Below are 26,046 nucleotides of genomic sequence, written 5' to 3'. Positions count from 1 at the left end.
TTAACCGCTCCATGTCTATAATCGGAGTTCCGCTTTCGTTTCTGTCGGAAGTACTCGAATCGTGCGGGAAGAGCCGAAAGCTTTGTATGTAAACAAGGTCAAGCATTTGCTGCAGTATTACCACGCACTTGCATGACGGACACACTCCTTCGCTAGGAAAAGAACAAACTTTATCAAATCGCACAATTTCAAGGTGAGTTTGGTGTAGGCTCAGGTTTATTGTCTATATTATGCATTTCCGGTTTTGCTGATTTGCTGGAGAGGTTTAAAAGTGCATGCATCGACGCAGAAAATGCAGTAAACATTATATAGAATGACACAGTTTTCATTTAGTATAATGTAGCTTGATGTCAGGCAGAATTTACTGTGTTTATTTAAAAGTGCTACAATGTCATTCAAGGACATCTCTTCATCGATATACACAATGGTTCTTGTGCAGTGCCGCAAAGTCACGTATCCCTCACTGTTTACGATGAGAGTGCCAGTCTAGACTGGTTTGGCTAACTGGGTTAGTGTGAAAGATGCATTGTAATGATTTTGTTTAACACAACGAAAATAACGAATACAAGGGTTGCATTTCAGGGATTGTGGTTATATATTGTTCTGCAGATGCAGTACGCAATGGAGTATTTATTGTAAATAAAGATAAATTAGTTTTAATGTTGATTTCACTAGTGCACCACAGTAAATCTGGGTGACATTTATAGATGCAATGCGTGTCATATATAATAATCCTCCACAGGGCATTCTCTATTGTTTGGAGAAATTTTTGTAGCTGTCTCACATTAATACACTTGAAAGGAGAATACAGATTAGCCTTTTAGATCAAGTGTTTAATGCATAGCACCGTTTTTATGCATGGAATCTCTCCAGATGTATTACTGTTTAAGGTGTATCAGTATTTCTGACTGGATAAAGGATGTGGAGAGGAAGTGTTAATAGCTATTCCTTACCATTTCTCATATCTTGTGTTTCGAGGTTCTGTTCCTCAGCTGCACAATTAGGACCTTAAAAACCCTCCAGAAAAGAAACCCTGACAGTGGAGAAGCTCTGTGCGGGCTTAATGCATTAATCTTCCTCCCCACTGTTTTTCAGTCCCTATCAGAGCCAGTTGGACTGTGAGGACTTTAAACTCTGGCCTCTCTGGGTCTGAGTAATCCACTAACCATCCTTTACAGTGCCACACTTTCAAAGCTCACATGCTTGGTTTAAACAACAGAGCTTGTAGACTGAGCCTATAGGATATGGGTGTGTGTGTGTGTGTGTGTCTGCTTGTGCTTTTGTCGTTATCAAGTTTCACTCAGCTGGAAATGACTCTTTTTGTCTCTTTTTACATTAATGTTTTCTTTGGTTTGTATTATCAGTCAAAATATTATTTGACCTTGAAAAGCTCGTTTTGCAAATGTGAAGTTCTAATGATTGTTACAAAGTAAAGCATTGGGACTATTTTAGTCACCAGTGACATCAACTGTTTGAGAAGGTATTTTTGTTTTGCTCTTTTTTAAGGTCAAAGTCAAGGTTTCCTGTAAGTGTGTGTTATTGTTTTGGTTTAATACAGACATTCAGTCATGCATTGACTCTTCATGTTTAATGATTCAGCACAGTAAAAGTAAACATGTTTGCGCTCTGAGTTGGCCTAATTTTCTCTCATGTGATGTCCATCTTATGTTTTGGGGAAATACAGAGACTTATTGCAGGTCAGCATAATATTATAATATATCTGCTCTCATCACTGTTAATCAGTTTCTTGATTCAATTTGGTTGTGTAGTTAATTTTCATATGAACCAAAACTTTGTAAACTAGACTAAAGTAAAGTAAAGTAAACCTTATTCATTAAGCCGATGCATCTTTTCTGCTTAGTTAGTCTTGTTTGGGTTACTTTGAATTAACAGAGTGTTTTCTTTAAGCTGTTGTTCTAATGGCAATTGGTCTGTTTCTTTCTGTCTTGTAAGGTTTTGGAGCCCTGAGCAGCCAAGATGATGCACTGTCTCCAGTTCCTCGTTGAACCTGCTAAGAATATTACAGTCAAGTTTAAGGTGCATGCCAGCTCTCTGCCCCTGTTACTCAGTTCAGCTCTCAAAGACTTGAAAAGATACATTCATTCATCATTTCTTCCAACTGACTGACTGCTCTGAGTCTCTTATGGAATGCAGTCTTATTTCTCTGTTTGCCTTTTTATGCAACACTGATTGATTGTTATTTTAAGTGGCCTAAGAAACCCATTTCAATAGCGATGAATCAAGCATTGATTCTGTTTACAGAAATGAAAGAGAGAGAAAGAGAGAGTGAGAGAGAGAGAGAGTGAGAGAGAGACAGAGAGTGAGAGAGAACAAAATGAGTAGCTCTGGCGTGAGGTGAATTTTGATGAGCCAAAAGGATGTCGTCCTCGTTTCAAATACAAAACTCTTTAAAAGAAAGTCTTCTTTCAATGTCCCCTACATCAGTTTTTGCTCAAGCTTTCTCTACATGTACATACAGATCTAACCAGCTAACTAGAAACGAAATGAAACGGGTTACGTGAAAATGCCGAGCTGTATATTTGAATATGATGCTATGTTGCAGAGGCAGTAGAAAATGTTGAAAATGTGTAGGCTTTCTGTGGGCTGTGTACATATTTATATTACTAATCTTCTCTTACTCCACCTGGGCAGGAATCTCGTAAGAGGGCTAAAAATGAGAAGAGAGAGCCGTTGGATGAGAGTCAGCTTTTTATTGTGGCTCTGGCCAAGGAGCTGAGCAGAGTGTGCCAGGTAAGGCTCTCAAACCAGTGAACCCAGTAACCCCCCCCCCCCCACCATTAAATACAAAAGTAGACTTATAAATTAACAGATAGTTAGATATCCTACATTCACAAGATTCACAAAACAAACAAGCAAGCAAAATGCAAAAAACCCAAAACTAACCATGACTCCATTAGATCAACTGTACACTGGCATAGACGTGCATACAGACACATACGGATGCATGATTACACACTCGCTGCTTTTTTTTCTCTCTGAATTGTCTCTTTCACCGCTAAAGAGATCTGAAGTGCTGCAGCACATTGTGAACTGTGAGGACGTGTGGCCCACCCTGGCCTGCCGAGCCTTCATCCTGGAATGGGCATCCATGTTGGACAGCAAGGTGAATACCATTCAGAAACACAGAAATGGTGACTCAGAGTGAGTTTGGTTAAGTTGGTTGGTGAATGATTGACGACGCTTACTTTGGATGAACGGTCTGACAGAAAAGGCCCATGCAGACCGATGGTTGGCCGGAGCAGGCTGACTGGAGGGAACTGGCCCTGAGCAGTGAACAGGACATAGAGAGCGCTAAGAGACTCATCCTCTCTTGGACCAAAGAGCTGAAGACCCAACCTGAGGTGAGGAAGAACAAAATGAAAGGATGAAGACATTAGATTATTATAGAGAATGTTTTTTTTTTTAAAATATATAACTTTCATTTTCATTCATTGTTAGCTCATTAAAATGATTTATTAATAGACACTAAGAGGTTGGGCACTTACCCAGTACATTTCTGTGGAGACTTGTCTGTTTCACTTTGTCAAATGTAAATGCTGGGTGATTTTGATTAGGCACAGCTGTACTGTGGTTGTCCATGTTTATGAATGTCTGATATTGTTGTGTTTTACGCACAGCAATGTGGAATTAATGTGTACACCTCTGTCTTTCTCTCTGTCTCCCTCTGTCTCTCTCTCTTCCTCTCTACTTCTGTAGCAGAGTGTGTGGCCCGGAGAGGCTGTGGTTGTCGTTCTGGACGACCTTGAGCGCCACTGGCGTAAAGGTCGCATGCCTAATCTCCAGTCTGCCATGGAGCTGGTCTTCTGGACCCTAATGACCAAAGAACCGGACCAGGTGGGGGAGCGGGGGTCCAAATTCATGAGCCACACTCAGTAGCCTTAATTCACACGGTAGAGGAACAGTACCTGTAATTTAGAGATTAAACGCCCATCAATAAAATATCAATGATTTTCCTTTCAGGAATCTATCCCCCGCCAGTGGCTCATCTGGAAGCAGAGAAGCCATAAAATAGGTCAGTCCAGATCTCATTTAAAGAGTGTTCTGTGAGATATAAGGAGAACTGATCTTTGCTAAAACTGATTGTTTTGTCTTGTTGTATTTCTCTGGTATCTCAGGTGCTGTTCACTATATCCCTCACACAGGTAGGTGACATTTTACTCACAAAATGCAGGAACTGTCACCTGCATGTCATTACATATGAATGATAATGCATAGTTCACATTAACAGTAGTACAATAATAATCCTCTCTTTTTTTTCTGTCTGTTCAGTGTGGGACTGGATTTGTGATGCAGCAGGTAAACGGTCATCATCTTTACTGGAATAAATACTACCACAACATCTCAGCGTGATTTTTTTTACCTGAAAGTTAACAGTTCGATCGTGAAATGTTTCACGTGTGCTCTGTTCTCAGTGGAGGTGACCCTCGACCTGGACACGGCTAATCCGGACCTGCTGATCTCGGACGACGAGAAACGCATGCGCTGCGGCTTCGAACGGAAAGACGTGCCCAACTACCACCAGCGTTTCGACGGGTGGTGGTGCGCCGTGGGACAGCAGGGCTTCGCCTCCGGCAGGCAGTACTGGGAGGTGGATGTCGGCGAGATGGACTGGCGCGTAGGCGTGGCCAAAGAATCCGCCCTGCGGAAGGGTTTCAAGTCCCTGAACACGGACACCGGCTACCTGACCCTCCGCCTGGAGAGAGGCACCGAGCTGAAGGCCCTGACCGTTCCCTTCACCGCCCTGCCGGCCAACCTCATCCCCCGCAAAGTGGGCGTCTACCTGGACTACGACGAAGGCCAGCTCTCCTTCTACGACGTGGAGAATCGCTCTCACATCTACACTTACAACGAGCGTTTTGCCGAGAAGCTTTTCCCGCTGTTCGGCACTGTGGAGATCATAAAAGATCTGGTGATTCGGTCTCCGGGAGACAAGAGCCACTGTCTGTGCCAGGGGATGTGTCTGTGGGGATGAGCACCGATATCTCACACTCTAAACCTCATCAATGCCAGGCCCAGTGTGTAATCTACTCACCACTTCAAATCAGCATCATCTAAAACTAACTGGGTATCTGGAGTCACCTCGTAGAGAGAGAGAGAGAAATTCTTATTAGCTGTAAAGACCAAGTGTACAATCATCTGTGGTGTTCAGTCTGTTATTTCTGCCGTCTCTACTGTTCTTTACTTGATTCTAGCTGTCCGCACCTTAATAGAAAATGCAATGTGCATTTGTGTGTGTGAGTGTGTGTGTGCGTGTGTGTGTGTGTGGGTGGATGGGGTAATGAGTGTCTGCACCCATTCTGCATTTTCATAAAACTGACAGATGAGTATTGTTCAGCTATTAACAGCTTATTGACGTAATTAATCCTGCCATGAAAATGCACTTTCTGTGAATAATAAATCTGAAAAATATTACTTTGTGTGTTTGTGTTGATTTTATTTTGGAAAAAAAGAATCTGATTCGTATTAGGTTATGCAACACGCATGATAGTTTTTTTTATAGATTTATATTAATATAAGGAAATAGTAAATAACAGACTGTCAAAAACACGAGATCTTAAACTCGCCAGACTAGTGCTAGGTCGTCTCTAATTGGATAAGAATGAAGGCGTGACTTACTGTCTCGAATCCAAAAGGAAATACATATAACTGCAGGTGTTTCCGTCTTGTAACCGCTTACAGTGTTTTGGTTTCCGTTCCAGTTCTTGTCTTGAATGAACGCTGTCAATAAATGAAATTAAATCTATATATTAAAATAAAGTGACCGAGAGACGTACGTTTCTTTTTTTAAAACTGTGATGTCATTTCAGTGCGACGCCTAGCGCACCTCTGTATAAATGGAATTGTCCGAGTTAAGGAGCAGTGTCTTAGAATAGTTATGACTGCGATTCAGCGGGCTTTAAAAACCCATTTTGGGTTCGAAAAGTTCCGATCTAAACAGCAGGAAGACGTCGTCAAAGCAGTTGTTGAAGGTGAGAAACGTGTCTCTGAAAACAAATGTGTTTAGAGAGATCAGAGTAATCTCAGCTCTTGCTAAGCTTGCCAGCCAACCCATACCACGTCAAAATCACCTCTCGTGTTAGCTTGCTAACTTATATTACCAGTCAGTTTTGCATTTTTGGGCCTTGACATCTCTTGAGACTAAACAGTAACTGTATATGTCGCTTCCATACTACTTTTTCCTGTACAGTTTACTTATTGGAATTTTAGGGAATTGCTGACTGCAATATAAGTTAGTGTGTTTTAAGATGTGCAATGCAATGCGCAGAAAGCAATGAACTGATCTGAATTTGCGATACGATGTACACATTTCGGTTTTTCTTTATGTGCAGGTGACAGAGATGTCTTTGTGTGTATGCCAACTGGTGCAGGGAAATCTCTGTGCTACCAACTCCCTGCAGTATTGGCTAGGGGTATTACCCTTGTCATATCCCCTCTTATAGCTCTCATTCAGGTGAATGTCTCATTTTAAACATCCACTTGTTCATTAGACCTACTCAGGATACTGTACTATTTACTTTTGACAGCATCTTTGATGAATGACCTGCACCATTGTGTCGCTTGACTAAACAGGGTGTGATATTCCACTCTCAATATATATTTGAATTGGTTAAAATAAAACATTTACAGTTGGTGCCTATAATATCAACCTCAAACCTTTTTTTGTTGTTGTCTCCTCCTTTGTCTGCCTTTCAAGCTTTATAACAAAGCATTTCAATTTATATGTGTTTGTGCTACTCATTACCACAACAACTCAGTTTGTCCCTCAGTATCTGAGCTTAGATAACTGATGAACAGTTCCATTTGACTTTCAGATAATTCTTTAATATTTGTCAATATATAATGTTGTTATCATCTTCTCTTTCAGGACCAAGTGGAGCACCTGAGGGCTCTGAACATTCCAGCATGTTCTATAAACTCAAAGCTCCCGGCAGGAGAACGCAGGCTGATCCTGACTGATCTGGAGAGCGAAAGTCCTCGTCTCAAACTGCTTTACATCACACCAGAGATGGTCGCGTCTCCTTCCTTCCAGCCGTGTCTGAATTCTCTCTGCGCCAGGGAACTGCTAACCTGCCTGGCCGTGGACGAAGCCCACTGCGTCTCCCAGTGGGGCCACGACTTCAGACCCGACTACCTTAAACTGGGCGAGCTGCGTGCGCGTTTGCCCGGGGTGCCTTGCGTGGCATTGACTGCCACTGCGCCCAAACGCGTACAGGAAGACATCGCTCGGTCACTCAGACTGCGTTCGCCGCTCTGTTTCAGCACGCCCGTGTTCCGTAGTAACCTAAAATATGACGTGATATTTCGAGACCTGTTGCCTGACCCCTACATTCACCTACATGCCTTCATTAAAGGAGCGTTCGGAGAGGAGTCAACAGATAAGGTGGTCACAGTCTTCTCTTCTCATTTGAGTTCTGTGCCAGAGCTTTGTGCAGATTTTCCATGTGTTTCTTCTGGTTTTCTGTACATGATTTACTCCTGTGAAGAGTTTTACATTTTGGTTATCATTGATCAAGCCAATATGTCATCTGGAAGCACATTGATTTCTGAGCTCTTTATATGTGACTGAGTTGTGGGATTGAGAGTGTTGTCTGGATGATAGACGTTAGATGTTAGATGATAATCTGATGTTTTTGTATGGGTGTTTGTGGCAGGGCTGTTGGATTTAGAGTGTTTTCTGGATGATAATCTGGTGTTTTTATATGTATGTTTGTGGCAGGGCTGTTGGATTTAGAGAGTTGTCTGGATGATAATCTGGTGTTTTTGTATGCGTGTCTGTGGCAGGGCTGTGGGATTGAGGGTGTTGTCTGGATGATAATCTGATGTTTTTGTATGTATGTTTGTGGCAGGGCTGTGGGATTGGGAGTGTTGTCTGGGTGATAATCTGGTGTTTTTGTAAGTATGTGTTTGTGACAGGGCTGTGGGATTGGGAGTGTTGTCTGGGTGATAATCTGGTGTTTTTGTATGTATGTTTGTGGCAGGGCTGTGGGTTTGGGAGTGTTGTCTGGGTGATAATCTGGTGTTTTTGTATGTATGTTTGTGGCAGGGCTGTGGGATTGGGAGTGTTGTCTGGGTGATAATCTGGTGTTTTTGTATGTATGTTTGTGACAGGGCTGTGGGATTGGGAGTGTTGTCTGGGTGATAATCTGGTGTTTTTGTAAGTGTGTGTTTGTGGCAGGGCTGTGGGATTGGGAGTGTTGTCTGGATGATAATCTGCTGTTTTTGTATATGCATGTATGGCAGGGCTGTGGGATTGAGAGTGTTGTCTGGATGATAATCTGGTGTTTTTGTAAGTGTGTGTTTGTGACAGGGCTGTGGGATTGGGAGTGTTGTCTGGGTGATAATCTGGTGTTTTTGTATGTATGTTTGTGGCAGGGCTGTGGGATTGGGAGTGTTGTCTGGGTGATAATCTGGTGTTTTTGTAAGTGTGTGTTTGTGGCAGGGCTGTGGGATTGGGAGTGTTGTCTGGGTGATAATCTGGTGTTTTTGTAAGTGTGTGTTTGTGACAGGGCTGTGGGATTGGGAGTGTTGTCTGGGTGATAATCTGGTGTTTTTGTAAGTGTGTGTTTGTGGCAGGGCTGTGGGATTGGGAGTGTTGTCTGGATGATAATCTGGTGTTTTTGTAATTGTGTGTTTGTGGCAGGGCTGTTGGATTTAGAGTGTTTTCTGTATGATAATCTGGTGTTTTTATATGTATGTTTGTGGCAGGGCTGTTGGATTTAGAGAGTTGTCTGGATGATAATCTGGTGTTTTTGTATGCGTGTGTGTGGCAGGGCTGTGGGATTGAGGGTGTTGTCTGGATGATAATCTGATGTTTTTGTATGTATGTTTGTGGCAGGGCTGTGGGATTGGGAGTGTTGTCTGGGTGATAATCTGGTGTTTTTGTAAATTTGTGTTTGTGACAGGGCTGTGGGATTGGGAGTGTTGTCTGGATGATAATCTGCTGTTTTTGTATATGCATGTATGGCAGGGCTGTGGGATTGAGAGTGTTGTCTGGGTGATAATCTGGTGTTTTTGTAAGTGTGTGTTTGTGACAGGGCTGTGGGATTGGGAGTGTTGTCTGGGTGATAATCTGGTGTTTTTGTAAGTGTGTGTTTGTGGCAGGGCTGTGGGATTGGGAGTGTTGTCTGGATGATAATCTGGTGTTTTTGTAATTGTGTGTTTGTGGCAGGGCTGTGGGATTGGGAGTGTTGTCTGGATGATAATCTGATGTTTTTGTATATGCGTGTATGGCAGGGCTGTTGGATTGAGAGTGTTGTCTAAATGATAATCTGGTGTTTTTGTATATGCATGTATGGCAGGGCTGTTGGATTGAGAGTGTTGTCTGAATGATAATCTACTGTTTTTGTATATGCATGTATGGCAGGGCTGTGGGATTGAGAGTGTTGTTTTAATGATAATCTGGTGTTTCTGTATATGCATGTATGGCAGGGCTGTGGGATTGTGTACTGTCGTACCAGAGAGAGCTGTGAGGACGTAGCTCACAGGCTGACTAAACTGGGCATTCTGGCCAAGCCGTACCACGCAGGTGACACATCCACCTACATACACACACACATTATCATCACAGTGGATAATTTTAGTTCTGCTATTCCTATCTGGTGTCTGGGTGGTAGACACGTCAGAACCCGTTTTGATCTGATATGAATATTTATGATGAATGTAATTATTGTCTTTGTCATTGTTGTTTGTGTCTTTCAAACACTCTATTCTGTCCCAGAATAAATAGGCTACGCAGTTGTAAAAGGAGGAATTCCTAATGAAACGAGTAATAAAATGAATAAAGTCAGACTAGAGGTTGGATTTTGTCTTAGGCTGAAATCTTGCGTGTGCAGGACTGAAGACAGCAGACCGAACAGAGGCGCAGAATGAGTGGATGGAGGGGAAAGTGCCAGTCATAGTGGCTACCATTAGCTTTGGCATGGGTGTAGACAAGGCCAGTGTCAGGTGAGTGTGAAACTTCACAGTCAGCAGTAAAACGCTGCTTTGATTCGTTTATGGATTCGGATGGTACGGGACAGAGAGCAGCTCCCTGATGGCACTGCCATGATCCATAGCTTTTCCTCATGCTTTCTTTAGTGCTGTGAATTTCTATATCTGCTCAACTGGCTAACTACAGACAGTCATTAACAGCATCCCAATTGTGATGTAAAGAGGGACTGATCTGTAAATGTGGCTAAAATATGTGTGTGTATGTGTGTGTGTGTGTGTGTGTGTGTGTGTGTGTGTGGCAGGTTTGTAGCTCACTGGAACCTGGCAAAGTCCTTGGGCAGTTACTATCAGGAGTCGGGGCGTGCGGGGCGGGATGGCCTTCCCTCCTCCTGCCGAATCTACTACTCCCCGCGGGACCGAGACCAGCTCAGCTTCCTCATCCACAAAGAGGTCGCACGCAAACGGGTGAACAGACTTTACACTTCAGACTTACGGTGTTTTGAGAATTTACAGTTGGTACTGACGGAGGGCTTTAGACCTTATAGGAAGTATTGGTTTATAGAGGCTATATATATATATATATATATATATATATATAAAAGAAAAGTTCTGCAATATGAGAATTAACGTATTGCTCCTGGACTAGACCTCTCCTGCTTTCTTTCCACTCTCTCTCACACACACACACACACACACACACATACATATGTACAGATGCAACAGTAGACATATAAACACGCATGGACACGTGCACACGCTAAATTCCCCCTCACAGTCCAGAAACTGATAATGACCTAATATTTATGAGAAGTTATGAGAAAGATAGAAGGACTGTCTTAATTTTTTTTTTTATTATTAATTCTGGCAACAAAAGTGCATGAGAAAGTGCAAGCACAACTTAAGTATTTCCAGAACAAGGACTGTGAATTTCCAGCAGCATTAGGTGTGAGCTGTTGTCAGTTGTCACAGGGGTCTTGAATAATTCCTTTTTATAGCTCTCTCAAGACTATTGGATGATCCACTTTCTTTGTGTCAGATTCTGAAATAGATTCATGCACAAATACACAATATATGTGACGAGATATATACATATTTTTTGTGCTGGTGAACAGTACCCTCTTGTGGTCTTTGATTTAGGAATAACACAGTGAGAAACTCTCATTCATTCCTTACACGTGTAACTCTTATGTAACACGACACTTCACTTCACTTCACTTCCGATTTACACTGAGTCTAGATTCTTTGTAACTGCATTAACTACAGACAGCACTGGTCCTGGATCAGCTAATGACTAGCAGGCTTGTTTTAGCTAATGTGTGCTTAAGTGTTGGCTTGTGATAAATATGATCGCTTTTGAAGGGAGGACAGTTTTCACACGTCTTGATTGACTACTGAAGAACTCAGAGTCGTGAACTCACGACTCTGGTAAAGCTAATTACAACAACAACAACAACAACAACAACAACAAAAAAGCTGTATTCATATTTGTAGTGATGAGTGTGTGGTGGAATTATGTTCAGCGTTGTGTTTACTTGTTTGTGTATGCTTTTCTTTTAGGAGAAACGTGGTTCAGAGAAGGAGCAGGACAAAGCTCCTATCTTAGACTTTGAAGCCATGGTGGCATTTTGTGAACAAGAGGGGTGAGATATTATTACACACACATACACACACACACACACACACACACGCACATGCTCATGTACTAAAAAAAGATTTGGAGCCCTGTAAGTTTTATTGTTAAATGAACACTCACTCTGTTAGGCCAACTCATACTGTCACATTGGCCCCAATAGTTTTCAAACCATTTTAAAGCATGCTTCATCAAATACAGGTACACTGTGGAAAAAACCCCCATAACGTTTCACTCCCAAAATATATGAAATCTAGTCACTAGATACACCATACAGACACAATTTAAAGCCATAAAACAATATAATGAAAGTATTTTGAAATCCTTTCACATATTATTCAACATGGTACAGGCTGAGCATCCCTAATCCGAAAATCCGAAATGTCCCAAAATCCGAAACTTTTTGAGCGCCGACATGACTCCACTTGCCCATGTGGGGCTCTGATGCTCTGTTGGCATCAAGATATCTCATTATGTATATTCAAGTACTGTATTCCCAAAATCTGAAAAAATCCAAAGTCCAAAACACTTGTGGTCCCAGACATTTTGGATAAGGGATACTCAACCTGTACGGTCATTTAGGCTTCAGCAGTCTGTATTTAATGTTTATACTGAAATAAAATCCTTCATGGTATGTAACTGTTTTTTAACGATTAGCATCAAGAGTAGGCCTTATCTTACTCTTCAAAGAGTCACAGAGTAGCTTTACTACTATAAACTGCCACAAGAGGGCAGTTCTGAGCATCGAGTATACTTAGTCACCCTACGAACCACACATAGTCCATTTGGAATTTTGAAAGCTTTTGTTATCTAGAAAGCTCAAGGACACTGATTAAGAGTCATATTTTAACCACAGGCAAACTTTTTAGAGGCATAAGTTGGTCTCAGTAAGAAAACAATCGCAGTTTAATAAACAGCACGGTCTATGAGTAACACGCATAAGTGAATGCTCATGTTATAACGGTTAGCACCCTTTTGTCTTCGTGTTTTTTATTCCAGTAATATTTGGTCATTGTCACAGCTGAAGGTGTCAGTGGACACACAGAGATGTAAAGTCACCAGCAGAATGTTGGCAGTCCTGTTGGTTTGGGCTTTTATGGCATGTAGAGTGGCATTCTCCCATTGTTTGTTTACAGTCTGGGTCTCGCTCTTTCCCTTTTTCTTTTCTTTCCATGGTGTACCTGACGCAGTTCTGTAACAGGGGGTGAGGGGTGTGACCCCAGGTACTTGTTTATTGACTCTTTTCAGATGACGGAGTCCTTGTGTCTCTGCCGTTTTCCACAACTGCAGCAACACTGAACACAGGCCAGCACTGCCAGTCCTAGGAATGTCACTGAAAAACACACATGTGCACACACACACTCTTTCAGTCACATGTGGAGTAGTTTTGTTTCTCTGCAAATGATAGCCTGCCGTGGCATTTCTGACTTATTGAATACCCCGGTTTCCCTCTCTTGGACACACACTCACACAGACACGTAGACTGCAGGTTTATGCTGGTGCCTCTGGAAACTTTACCGTAAACGAAACCCTCTCAGTCGTTGCTCCTTTAAACAGTCTTTAATTCTAACTTTAATGTGCCTCTGTGGTCAGGCGAGTGGTGTAGCCTTGTCATTAGTCTATCAGCAGTGCTGTGATTAAAAGCACACATTTTATGTTTCTGAACTTCGCCTCTAAGGAGCAACTGCGCTGCCGTTATTGGCACTAGCTCCAAAATTACTTCAGCCGATGCGCATGTTCCTTTACAACCTACAAACTAAACATGCTCCCTGTCGTGTCTCCTGGATTTAACCAGGGAGGCGCAGTTGGACACACTGGAGGAACAATAAACTGTTTCTGTGTGGCTTTGGAGCCTGTACTTACAGACGAAGATGACGAGGATGAGGAAGGCTCCGAGCTCAATGGGGTTGGCGTGTGGTAGACCCTGTAGCTTCACCCAGATCTTTTCCAGTATGTCCAAGGTCTGCTCCTTGGCTTCAGTGAGACTCGTTGAATCAGACATGTCTGTCGGCCGTGGAAGGAGGGAGAGATGGATAATAGGTGGTAGAGAGAGTTTAATGGATGGATGAGTAGATGTAGGGATGGAGTAATATGTTATTGATCTTTTGAGTGGAAAGACAGGCAAAATAATAGCTTTTATTTGCTCGTCACGAATAAAAATTTCATTCGTCTTGACCACGGTGTAAAAACTCAATAATCAGAGAGACGTCTCTGAGGTACCTGCTGTGTTGGTGGGATCTGCCCAGCCCAGGCACACTGAAAGACAGAAGACAAAACAGCATTTTTATTTTTTTAGTTTCACGTGAACAGGATTTGATCATGTGATAGAGAGCAAAGAGCAGAAAAGCTCCTTTAAAAGTGTATGGGTTTTTTTGGTTAAATACACACACACACACACACACACGTTGTCAGTCATACTGAATAATTAGGTTACATTACTGTTTTTAAAAACTGCAGGATCACCACTGAAAACAAAGCAATGACTGGAATGTCTCAGATGGGAAAAGGTAGGGAATGGGTGTGTTCTCTAAACAGGAGGCTTTCAGGGTGGGGTTGCTAAAGTATGCTAAAAGGGGACTGTTGGTGAGAGTAATGCAACCCTTCAGTTTTCCCTCTCCATACTTACTGCCTATTCATTTTCAACGCTGTACTACCCCCAGTTTAACAACTTACTATACGTAATGTGTGCCAACTTACGATACGTAATGTGTGAGATCTTACTATACGTAATGTGTGAGCACTTACTATACGTAATGTGTGACTACTTACTATAAGTCATGTGTGAGTACTTACTATACGTAATGTGTGACTACTTACTATACGTAATGTGTGAGTTCTTACTATACGTCATGTGTGAGTACTTACTATACGTCATGTGTGAGTACTTACTATACGTCATGTGTGAGTACTTACTATACGTAATGTGTGAGTACTTACTATACGTAATGTGTGAGTTCTTACTATACGTAATGTGTGAGTTCTTACTATACGTAATGTGTGAGTACTTACTATACGTAATGTGTGACTACTTACTATAAGTAATGTGTGAGTTCTTACTATAAGTAATGTGTGAGTACTTACTATACGTAATGTGTGAGTACTCACTATACGTAATGTGTGAGTACTTACTATACGTAATGTGTGAGTACTTACTATAAATGATGTGTGAGTACTTACTATAAATGATGTGTGAGTACTTACTATACGTAATGTGTGAGTACTTACTATAAATGATGTGTGAGTACTTACTATACGTAATGTGTGAGTTCTTACTATACGTAATGTGTGACTACTTACTATACGTCATGTGTGAGTACTTACTATACGTAATGTGTGAGTTCTTACTATAAATGATGTGTGAGTACTTACTATAAATGATGTGTGAGTACTTACTATAAATGATGTGTGAGTACTTACTATACGTAATGTGTGACTACTTACTATAAATGATGTGTGAGTACTTACTATACGTAATGTGTGACTACTTACTATAAATGATGTGTGAGTACTTACTATACGTAATGTGTGACTACTTACTATAAATGATGTGTGAGTACTTACTATACGTAATGTGTGACTACTTACTATAAATGATGTGTGAGTACTTACTATACGTAATGTGTGAGTACTTACTATACGTAATGTGTGAGTACTTACTATACGTAATGTGTGAGTACTTACTATAAATGATGTGTGAGTACTTACTATACGTAATGTGTGCCTTGAGCAGATGTGCTGCTATCGCCTCTCACCATAGCTTGGCTTCTTTTACGTTCACAGTGCAATTTGAAATGAGCCACTAATTGCACTTTCCTGCAGCTTAAGGGAGGGCCTTGACTGTTTGTGTTTTTTTGTAAATAGATAACGTTACTGGGTCACGCAGGAGATAAACACTAATAGCACTGAGATGTGCGGTCATAAAAAAAATCACACACGAACACGTGCACATTTCTCCAGTAATGACCAACTTATGGTAATGTCATTACAGCTCAGCCATGTTTGCATAGGTAACAGGGAAACACTTGTGAAAAGACAGAGAGCAAGTGGCCCAGAACCAAAGGATTGACAACAGGTGTAGCTGGTAAAAAGATACTTGGAGCCATTGAAATTCAGGCTTTGTTTTCCAGCTTAGTACTCCTATTCAAGTGACCACAATCTCTGTCTCCAAGTCATCTCAATGGCCACACAGTTCGTAAAACCAAATGTAAAATGACCAGGACCACAAAAAGCCAGATTCCTTAAAACAGCTTGAATGCCTCCTTTTTTCTTTCTTTCTTGGTAAAGGTTAAAAGATTTGGTGCTTGGTTTTTGTCATGCAATCTCAAAGAGCTACAGTTGAAGACAGACAGGCCCCCTGCTAAGTGCTTTCACAAACCAGTCACACAACCCTCTACACATTCCTCATCTGAGAGACACTGTCAGCGTGCGTCCCTGCTGAGTAGCATTTGGACTCAAGTTTTGCAACTTCCACAAACAGACAAACAAAAATGCATACGCAGTACAGTTAGAAACTACATCGCTGTTCACTCATGAAAATAAAGTTCCTAACAGTTTTAGCAGACATGTCTAACTCCATTTTAGTGGCTAAAACTTACTTAACCTGTTAGTGCTAATACAAATCAGTTCTTGTTTTTCTTACCTGAGGGAGTGGTTGTCCTCTGGGTTTGTGTGAGAGAAGAGAGAGGTTTTTTTTTTTTTTTTTTTTAAAGTATCTTCTCTGACTCACTCAAGTGTGTGGCATTGAAGAAAAAAACAGTACTCTTAAAATAAAGTGCAGTCTTATCAACAAGACATGATGTTGTACTGAGTTCAAAGAGAGAAAACACAAAAGAAACACGTACACCCAAATCTCACGCCTTGGTTCTTTCTCCCGAGCGGTTTCTTTTCTTTTTGTTTAGTCCAGTCATTCCAAACTTGTCCAGTCTCTCTTTTCTCTCCCTCTCTCTCTCTGTCTCTCTCTCTCTCTTTCTGCTCTTTTGGGAAGTCCTCTGTTTCTGTGTTAGTGCTCCTCTCGGTTTGTGGTCAGATCCTTAATTGTTATTTGGCAGTTGTTATTGCCTCAGAAGGGTTGGGGGGGGTGTGTGGGGTGGGCTGGGTTTGTCTATTCAGATGTATTTGACTCCAAGCAAACAGCAAAGCTACAGTGAGTTCGTTTTGTTTCCTCAGTCAGCTGTCACCTCACGTCTCTCTTTCCTTCTTCACTCCACTTCAGAAACAAGTCTTGTGGTCTCAGTTCTGAGTCCCCTTGGCACAATCCACTCTCTCTCTCTCTCTCACTCTCTCTCTCTCTCTCACTCTCTCTCTCTCTCTCTGTTTACCACTTACTCCCGCCCTCTTTGTCTCAGTGGGAACAGCCTCTTTTCCCTCCCCACAGATCACCGTGGAAACAGTTTTTTTTTTTCTTCCCATAAAAGTTGCTTGTCAGTGTTTGTGGGTGTGTGCCTGTGAATGAGTGTTCTGTCGGATTTTTATTATACCAAGCTAACATGGTATCGGTGTTGGTATGTATGTTGTATAATGTAGGATTAGATTAGATACAGAGAAGTCGACGCAAGGAAGTAGGACACTTATGTTTCAGAAACAAGACTTGAAATACTGTTCACAATACTGTTTAATATAGACACAAAGTTTTCTCCCCCAATCTCCTGTCTCTAAAAAAAAGTTTACTGAGACAGGCTTTGCCTGTTTTCCATGTGTTACTGAGACAGGCTGGGAGTGTAGGAGCTGTCTGCACTTTAAAAATACTCTGTAGGAGTGAATGAAACTCTGCTCTCCATTTCAGTCATCTGATTTCTCTCTCTCATCAGCTGGACAGGAACTGCTCTACACCCACTGCTACCAGTACTCATCAAATCTGTCCCACTGCCAGCTAAGAGGAGTCCGCTTTTGAGATTCACAGAACGGCAAAGCAAACAAGCCCTTTAGTCACACGGCCACTAATGATTTACGTTAATGCCTTGATAACCCAGCCAAACCAAATGCTCGGATACATAAATAAACCAGCATGTGGTCTTTTATGTAAGAGTCACACTGTTACCTCCGCTTAGCTGAAATGTATGACAAAAATAGCTAATTCTGTAGCAAACATTTTAAGTGTTAAATTTAATTTCATTCAGTTATGCGGTTGCTTTGCTGTCGTGCGGTAGTCTGGAAGAAGTTCTGTAGAAAGTTTTTGGTGTGAAACTGTGTGAGTCTGTCTGTGTGTAGGGGTAGACTGTTAGCATGTTTTCCTTATGGGTCTTAGTTGTGCTTCCCTGGAGTGCTTGCTAAGGTAGCTATTTTGGATGGTCTCCTGTAACCTGACACCAACTAGTGCTCTGTGTTTGGAGGTCACTGTACCACAGTTTGAAGGAGCACTTTTTCTGCCTCTGTGTCTGGGTATTGAGATTGTATAACATGGGAGGGTGTTTTGGGTTACTCTGTTTTTTTTTAAACACATTCATAGTCCACTGTTATTAGGCTCTTGTGTAAGACAGAACATATATATATAATGTTTAAGCTTCCTGAGAAACCCATATAGACCCCCATGTCATGGTAATCATGGTATACTCTAAAGCACAGAGGCACACCGTATGGGTATCTTAATGCAGTTGAAGTTTTAAGGTTAAGTTTAGGTTTTAGCTGGTCAAAATGGATACTGAGGAAGGGGTCTGTTAAATTTTTGGTGAAGGATCTGCAACAGGTTTTGAGCTCTCTGTAATAAAACATCGCATCACTTTCAGCAGTTTATCTTATCTCAGATTTAATAAATATTACAGCACAATGAAACTGAAACAAGCTAAAAAAATATGTTTGGAAAACAATCCCCTTTTTTTTTTTTAAAAAAAAAAAAGAAAAGAGATTATTTCTATGACTTTTTCTGCTCTACTAACCAGTTCCCTCCCGCCCCCCCCCCCCCCCCCCCCCCCCCCCCCCCAGATGCCGACATGCTACAATCTCAAAGTTTTTCGGGGATAAGGCGCCAAACTGTGCCGGGGCATGTGACTACTGCCGCAACCCCAAAGCTGTCCGGGCTCAGCTGGAGCGCGCGGCCGCCCTCAGCACCAGAACCGGACCCGCCCAGAGCAAAAAGCCTTCAGGGCCGTTTGGGTTTGACCCAGAACTGTACGCGGGGGGCAGGAAAGGCTATGGGTTTGAGAGGTGAGCACCGGAGAGGAAACAAGTTTAAACCGATCAGACTGCACCCTTAGCAGCTGCACTGATCTGTGCTTTTGGGCTGTCTGCTACATAAGACATTCCACTGGGCCTTTTTTTTTTAGAGCACCTACATGTTTTGTTGAGGCTCCCCTGGTTCAGTCACAGACGCACAAAGTGAGAGTTTGACTGCTCAGCCTAGCTGACTTATGACTGCGCTCGTAATGGGTATCACATTAAATGGTGTAGGAGGACAGTCCTCATGTTGTTTGTCCTTCATTTGTAGTTGGACTATGCACCTTTTGACAAAATAAACAGGCTCATTTTCAAACTCTGTAAATGACCCTGTTTATTTTTAGAAAATGACCCTGTTTAGATGCTTAGGTACATTCATGTCAAATCACAGCCCTTTTTTCTGCAGTGTTGGTCAAAGACTGTGTGCTGCTCTTGAGTGTGTTTATGTGTTTATGTGTGTGTGTGTGTGTGTGTGTGTGTGTGTGTGTGTGTGTGTTTTACGGTAAGGTTTGATGAGGAGAGAGAGGGCTGGACGGAGGATGACTCTGAGAAGAGAAAGAAGGAGTTTGGGGACTTGTTCAAAAAGCAAATGGGTTTACGCAAGGTGAGATGTTTCAGTCTTATTTTCCTCTGTCACACGCACACACAAGTTACACACACAAACAAATGCTGCTCACTTTTTGATGATGAAATAAAGAAGAAGTTTCAGAACATTTTCCTTGGACCGTCTCTCTTCCACGCTCTGTCATACTCTGATCCACCCTCACAAGCTTAATCACAGTCTCACAGACTGCTCACGGTCCTCTCACCTCCCATGCCTACTCACCACCGTCACTGCAAATGCCGTCGGAGGCCCTGCGCCTCCTTTCACCGCGCACACACATTCCCCTGCTCTCCCGGCTCCACCTCCTCCTCCTCCTCCTCCTCCTCCACATCTGCTCCGCAGCTGTATGTGAGTGAGCTTGTTTGAGAGGGGCCCCAGTCAGTGAGAGCTAACTCTAGATCTTTTACACAAAGAGAAAAAAAACCATCGAGAACGCCTCCCTGTTTTTTTTAACTCAACACATCTTCGTGTTGTCGCACTTTAACGCAAGTTAGAATGAACAGATAGAGCATTCTGTGTATTGTTCTATCATTCTCCTTTTTCCGTCATATCTAGTCGTACCATAAAAACAACACGTTGTTAGTCTGACTGGACATTTAAATACTTTACCGGGAGTAAGGACTGATTGTAATAGAGTGAGAGATGTGAGCAGTTAGGGGCTGGGCTCTATGGAAAAGTACTGCATCTCTGCATTGTCAGGTCTGGTTTGACTACAGATGACTCACACAGGCTTGTGTTTACGGTATTGAGTGATACCATAAGAACAGGTCTAATGAACACAAAGAGAGAGAGAGAGAGAGAAAGGATTTGACCAGAGGCATCACGTTGCGATCACTTTACGAATTAAAAAGAATATTGTGTAACCCTCTGATCTCTTTCTTTCTTTTTTCATGTCCTCCTGTCATGACTTTAGGGGTCAGAATCATCAGCCAAAGAGACTTTTGTCCCACCAGGTCAGTAAACCTTAAACCTCCACCCCTATGAAATAAACGGAATCCTGTCTGACAGGTCAAATTCATGCCCGTTTGTCCCAAAAACTTTCTAGAGAAGATTAAAATATGCATTTGTTGTTGACTTAGGAAAACAATAGTGGCAGTCAGTGACATGACGTATTTGTTTACCACTAACTCCCATTGCGGCTGTGTTCACGCTGTTGTCTGCAGCACTCATCGTGTTTAACTCTTTACCATAAGACATGTTTGACATACCTGCCTGACATCCCAGGGTTGATTGCTCTTTTTCTCGGCAGGAACTGAGTGGTTAACTCAGATACCGTTGTATGTCCCAAAGAACTGGAAGATTACTACTACTCTATACTGTCTGCATTCACAGATTTTGTTGGACTTATCTGTGGATGTCTTACACTGTGTGTGTGTGTGTGTGTGTATTTAGGTCCTGACTGTCCACTCAAAGAAGCTGACAGTCAAAGAATCCCCAGACTTACTGTGAAGGTGATCCCAATCACACAATTCCATCTCTTTTTAAAAAATATAGCATACTAAACATCTCAAACACACACATGCTTCGTTTAAAAAATGTAGAATACTAAACATCTCAAACACACACATCCTTCATTTAAAAAATATAGCATACTAAACATCTCAAACACACACATGCTTCATTTAAAAAATATAGCATACTAAACATCTCAAACACACACAACCTCCATTTAAAAAATATAGCATACTAAACATCTCAAACACACACAACCTTCATCTAAAAAATATAGCATACTAAACATCTCAAACACACACAACCTTCATTTAAAAAATATAGCATACTAAACATCTCAAACACACACAACCTTCATTTAAAAAATATAGCATACTAAACATCTCAAACACACACAACCTCCATTTAAAAAATATAGCATACTAAACATCTCAAACACACACAACCTTCATTTAAAAAATAAAGTATACTAAACATCTCAGCTAAACATCCTCAAACCTCTAAATGTCTCAATACTTTTCCATTGGGCAGTGAAATTATTGGGAACATTCATGTTATGCCCAGAGTGCCTCACAAACTGAATGTTTTACACAGTTAAGTGCTGTGCTTACACATGCGTTTTTTAAAATTTAAATCCTAGATTTAACACAAGAGCATCAGACTAAAAATGGTCAGAGAAGAGAATATTTTAATGCTTGTTCTGTGATCGACCCAAAAGTGTAACTTGGATTAGTGACAGGTATTTCGCAATCCATTGTTGGTTTCATTTTTTCCAAGAACAAGAGATGAAACAACACTGCCGCCTAGTGACCAGCCCACAGCACTACATCCAGTTTAACAATGGGCAGTGAGATTACTGATATAACGTAAATGTATACAACTATTTCAAATCAAGATGCAAATTTATTGCAGTATGACTTTGTTTTGAACAGTAATATATATTTTTTTTGATAGGCACGTGAGCACTGCCTAGCCCTCCTGCAGGAATGCTTGACCAACCACAAGGGGGCAGCAGACAGGTACTAAGTTGCATTGAGAGCATCAGCTCAAACCTCACAAAAGAACTGAGGTTATCTGCACTGTTCATTTAGCACACATGTCTAGGTGGATGTGCCTTTTAGGAAATAAACGATGTAGCAAAAATGTGTATTTTACTGTCTCTTTTTCTTTTGTTTTCACTTTTTTTTTCTGTCCTCCCCTTGTCCCTGTTTTTTCCTCTCAGCTCAGACACACTCTCTGTAGCAGTGGACACAGAACACGAAGTTTTCAGAGCGTGCAAGTCAGCTAACCTGTACAAGGCAGCTGTTCTCAAGAGAGTGAGTGATTCAGAGCCTTTCAGCTGATTAATTACTTCAGTTACTTCATTACTTCATTGTATGGATGTGGCCAGCGCTTTCTTTATTATCTTTGAACGTATGTGAAAGTAAAAACTGAGTAAATGATGCCTCAGGGTGTTTTTATCTAATGTTACCCTGTTTATGATTTTAATAAATCTGGCCTATGCTACAATATATCCAGCTCTTCCTTTGCCTCTCCCAAGGTAGCAGAGCTGAAGAAAGAGGGGTGCTGTGTGCCGGCGCCGACAGTGGACGGGGGTGGAAGTGCACACAACTCTATTGAGAAAGAGGAGAGGGAGTCTGAATCTAAGGATGAAGCTGCACCCTCCTCATCGTCATATCAGAATGAAGATCTGCAGGGTTTCACTCCAGCTTCTCAGATTTACTCAGTAAGACATTAGAACAAGTCTTCACTCAAGGCTAAATACCCTGTCAAATATAAATATTAAAGACAGAGAATTGTCATTATTAACCGTTATTGTTTATTTGTTTAATGCAACCTGCTTAAACCAAGTCATTGTTTTAATGCTTGAGACATATTCTATCCAATTGTAGATGTTTGTAAGTTATACCTTTTTTGTTTGTTTCAAAGGTATATGGAAAGTTGATGAAACCTATCTGATGTTAATTACAGATAGTTAATCCCTGTGAAATGTCGGAAACTTTCACGACCCTGTCGGTGTTTACGAATCTGATTCTGACTTTTCCCACTGCAGCTGAAGAGGAAGAGAGTTGGAGCGGGATTCCGCGGTTCCTCCAACCCGTTCCAGACGGCCAGCGAACTTCTGAAAGCCTCTCAGAGTGAAGGCCCCTCTCGGCCGGGAGAATCCCCCTGTGAGGAAGAGGAAGAAAGAGGCACAAAGAGAAAGGCAGAAACAAAGAAGAGCCAAGCTGCAACGGCCGTCACACCCGCCGCTGAAAGCAAAGACAGCGCATCTACAGCTCCCTCAGCGAGCAGCCCAAACAAGAAAGGTGGAAAAGCACTTAGCAAAAAGCAGCAGAAACTGGCGGAAGCAGCCAAGGCCTCTCACTGCATTTCTCAGTACTTTAAGAAAAAACAGGCTGACAACATCCAGAGGGAGGAGGTATCTGAACTCACAAAGCCTTCAGATACAATTCCCTGTGCAGACGCAACTTCCAAACACTCTCCCGCGGACACGAATTCCGATGACCCCGTCACAACGGGGAGCGGTGCCATGGACGTCAGAAACGGTTTCGCAAACTCCAGTGCCGTGGAAAATCAGGGCATGGATGTTAGTCCCGTGGACTCCGGCCCGCCAGCTGGAGAAGTTTCCAGACCGGAGGATGTTAAACAGGGCTCAGGGTGTTCTATAGAGACAGAGGGACAGGGGTAGGAATGCCAGAGTCTCTGTAACACATTGTTCCTTTTTCGCTTAGACAGAAATGCACGGAATGTTCTCAGTCTGTTCCCTCTCCTCTTGTCCATTCTTTTACAGGGGGCCAGAGCCAAAGGCCGAAACCAAGCAAGAACCTTCAGACAAAGTACAATATAGCTTCACACCATTAAATATGTCGATACGAACAGCAATACCAATAACGATAACAACAGTAATACATTTTACTCACATAATATTTTTAGAAAATGTTGTGGCATGAAACCCATCATAGAATATTAAGCATAATAATGTAACTAAAAGCATAAAGAATTTGAACGTTAGGAGGGGGGTGGTAATAAATGGTAACGGTGTTAATTCACAACATGGAGACAGCAGCACATCATGCTGTTACTGTGTTATCATAATACAAACAAAGTTGAGTGTTTCGGTGTGCGACATCTCTATTTTCATTATTTCAGCCGTGTCAGGACAGCGAGTCAGCCCCCCCTGCTAAACGTAGTCGCCCACTGATGGAGAACAAGAGGAGAGTGACCTTTAACCCGGTGGTTCAGGAGAGCAGGCTGCAGCCTGTAATCAGCAGTTCAGAGAAAGCTGTGATGTTGAAGGAGGCGGCTGATATTGTGGTGCGTTGTCTGGATCCCTTCTACAAACAGGGCAAGTTTGCTACCAAGGTGAGACGTCCCTTCCACGCAGTATTTAGTTTTCTGCTACAAGAATTAAATCATAGCCAAGTTCAAACACAGATAAGAAAGCAAAGTAATTCGTTGATTTGATATGTGCCCTTGATATGTAAAAAAACAAAACAAAACAAAAACCAACAACTGACTAATCATCCTCAAAGAGCTCATGTTTGTTTAGCTTTCTTTACATTTTAAGGAGACATTGTCTAGACATCCACAAGACATTGTATTTTAAAATGTGTTGAAAACATGTATATGATCAGTCCATGGGAGATTTGGACTCCACTGAGAGAGTAAAATTAGTCTGTAACAGCTGAAAGTCATTCAGGATAGATGTGGGAATGACTTTATCTTAATGATGATTCTCTGACCCCTTTTATGAACAGGAGCTTTTTAAATCATTCGCCAAGTTTCTCTCCCACCATCTGATCGATACAAACACTCACGGAAGAGACCAAGGTGAGATTATCTTTCCCTTACAGTGACCCAAACACAGGGTGTGTTTTTTCTATGTGTGTGTATGTGTTTGTGTGGGGAAACTGTGCATTTCTAGATCAACTTTTTATTTAAATAATTCTACTTGTGTTTTTTCTTATGATTGAAGAATACAGAAAGACAGTAGATAACACAGTCCCGTTCTAATAATGTAAGGCAATAAAACAGATTGTTGACTTAAAAAAAAACAACAACAACCCACTTGTCCTTCTGTTTCTTTTTGTATCTACGACGGCAAGATTCAATCAAAAAAATCTCTTAAATTTCACACTTATTCAGATCACCCTCACTTCCATATGTGTGTTGAAGTTTCTCCTTTGTTCAAGATATAAGGTTATGCTCATCATTTTTCCTTGTTATCTTTCTTGTTATCTTTTTCCTTGTTATACAGTTAAAGCGGAAGCCAAGAATCTGATCAAAAAGTTCTTCCGAACTCTGAAACGTTGCGAGAGTGAAGCAGACTGGATGTACCTGAAAGGAGCAGACAGGACAAACCCTAAAGCGGCAGACAGGACTGAGGGAGAGAGAGATGGATAGAGGGAGTGGACACTCCCTGTCTCCTCCCACTGTTCCTAAAGCTGCTCTAAGCCTACCTCATCTCCTTGAGGGACACTACACTCAGGGACTACGTACCAGAGGGGTCTCTCTACTATGCTGAAACCTGTGTAGCCCATAGCCATGTATGCAAGAGAGTCCTCAAAGCACCTTAGTTTTATCTGAGTTGGTCACTGAGTTCATCAGTGACACAGGCTGGCCACGGTTTACAACTACAGCTCGATGAAGCTGGTGGTTTATTGAGGCTTAGCGCATACTAATATTTACTGCTGACATAGTTGCTTTTAAAGATATGAGGATTCTTAATCGAGTTTTGTGCCTGTAAACATTGTGTTACACCACAGAGCAATAAAACCAAAGGCGAATGTCTGATGATAAGTATAAAAATATGTTTTAAGTACATTTTTCATTGTCAAGGGAGTTTTTTTTTCGTGTTGTTTCTCAATACAAATTGAAATCATTCATGTATGTATGTCCATTTTGTCATTGCAAATGCAGACAACTTTTTTCTTTGATGTTCACATTATCAAACCCCTTGAACATACTATAGATGTACAATATGTATCACAGTCTCATCAGAGAGATGGGTCAAACATGCATGTTCTTCCTTTTTTTTACCAAACGATTGCTGCTTCCAATAAAATTGTGTGTAACTTTTGTTCACTCTATAAGACATCCTTAAAAGAAATCCTGCCATGTATTAAATTACTCGAACGCCTCCTCTCCGTCTCTTCTCAATAAGCGCACTGTTGTTTTAAATGCCCTTTCTTCCCGGAGGAGGAGCTGCAGTTGCCGTGCTGGTAGCCAACTCATCGCTCAAGCAATTGAATGGGAT

The 26,046-nt window shown here is 41.7% G+C and overlaps 2 protein-coding genes and 1 long non-coding RNA gene across 3 annotated transcripts; 2 read left to right on the top strand and 1 right to left on the bottom strand.

The window, feature by feature from the left end:
• Nucleotides 1-117: 117 nt before the first annotated feature.
• LOC115826497 (butyrophilin subfamily 3 member A1) lies at nt 118-5,389 on the top strand. The gene is made up of 10 exons (XM_030790360.1): nt 118-193; nt 1,954-2,037; nt 2,653-2,751; nt 3,023-3,124; nt 3,228-3,362; nt 3,718-3,855; nt 3,982-4,033; nt 4,137-4,163; nt 4,291-4,317; nt 4,434-5,389. The coding sequence occupies exons 2-10, from the start codon at nt 1,978-1,980 to the stop codon at nt 4,991-4,993; spliced, it is 1,200 nt and encodes a 399-aa protein (XP_030646220.1). The 5' UTR covers nt 118-193; nt 1,954-1,977; the 3' UTR covers nt 4,994-5,389.
• Nucleotides 5,390-5,896: 507 nt separating this feature from the next.
• Nucleotides 5,897-25,561, top strand: recql5 (RecQ helicase-like 5). The gene is made up of 19 exons (XM_030790378.1): nt 5,897-5,990; nt 6,351-6,472; nt 6,887-7,402; nt 9,451-9,547; nt 9,855-9,966; nt 10,254-10,416; nt 11,509-11,591; nt 18,500-18,721; nt 19,238-19,347; nt 20,264-20,287; nt 20,727-20,785; nt 21,741-21,807; nt 22,002-22,102; nt 22,327-22,512; nt 22,840-23,440; nt 23,589-23,626; nt 23,940-24,152; nt 24,548-24,620; nt 25,048-25,561. Exons 1-19 carry the CDS (start codon nt 5,897-5,899, stop codon nt 25,191-25,193), a joined length of 3,027 nt encoding a protein of 1,008 aa, XP_030646238.1. The 3' UTR covers nt 25,194-25,561.
• On the bottom strand, nt 11,685-16,837 carry LOC115826513 (uncharacterized). The gene is made up of 4 exons (XR_004025797.1): nt 16,221-16,837; nt 13,802-13,837; nt 13,445-13,585; nt 11,685-12,914 (listed from the first exon to the last, which is right to left on the bottom strand). It is a non-coding gene; the product is annotated as an uncharacterized LOC115826513 (long non-coding RNA).
• Nucleotides 25,562-26,046: the final 485 nt, after the last annotated feature.

Source organism: Chanos chanos, chromosome 13 (genome assembly GCF_902362185.1).
Source record: "Chanos chanos chromosome 13, fChaCha1.1, whole genome shotgun sequence".
NCBI classification, from domain to species: Eukaryota; Metazoa; Chordata; class Actinopteri; order Gonorynchiformes; family Chanidae; genus Chanos; species Chanos chanos.
Note: the sequence above shows the minus strand (reverse complement) of the source record. Positions and strands in the feature narration are given on the sequence as shown.

Excerpts from the sequence above, each read along its gene's own strand:
- LOC115826497 (XM_030790360.1), top strand. The coding sequence starts at position 1,978 with ATGATGCACTGTCTCCAGTTCCTCGTTGAACCTGCTAAGAATATTACA. Across the intron at positions 3,125-3,227 it reads CATCCATGTTGGACAGCAAG|AAAAGGCCCATGCAGACCGA; the intron begins GTGAATACCATT and ends ACGGTCTGACAG. Across the intron at positions 4,318-4,433 it reads CTGGATTTGTGATGCAGCAG|TGGAGGTGACCCTCGACCTG; the intron begins GTAAACGGTCAT and ends CTCTGTTCTCAG.
- recql5 (XM_030790378.1), top strand. The coding sequence starts at position 5,897 with ATGACTGCGATTCAGCGGGCTTTAAAAACCCATTTTGGGTTCGAAAAG. Across the intron at positions 23,441-23,588 it reads ACCGGAGGATGTTAAACAGG|AGCCAAAGGCCGAAACCAAG; the intron begins GCTCAGGGTGTT and ends ACAGGGGGCCAG. Across the intron at positions 24,621-25,047 it reads CACTCACGGAAGAGACCAAG|TTAAAGCGGAAGCCAAGAAT; the intron begins GTGAGATTATCT and ends CTTGTTATACAG.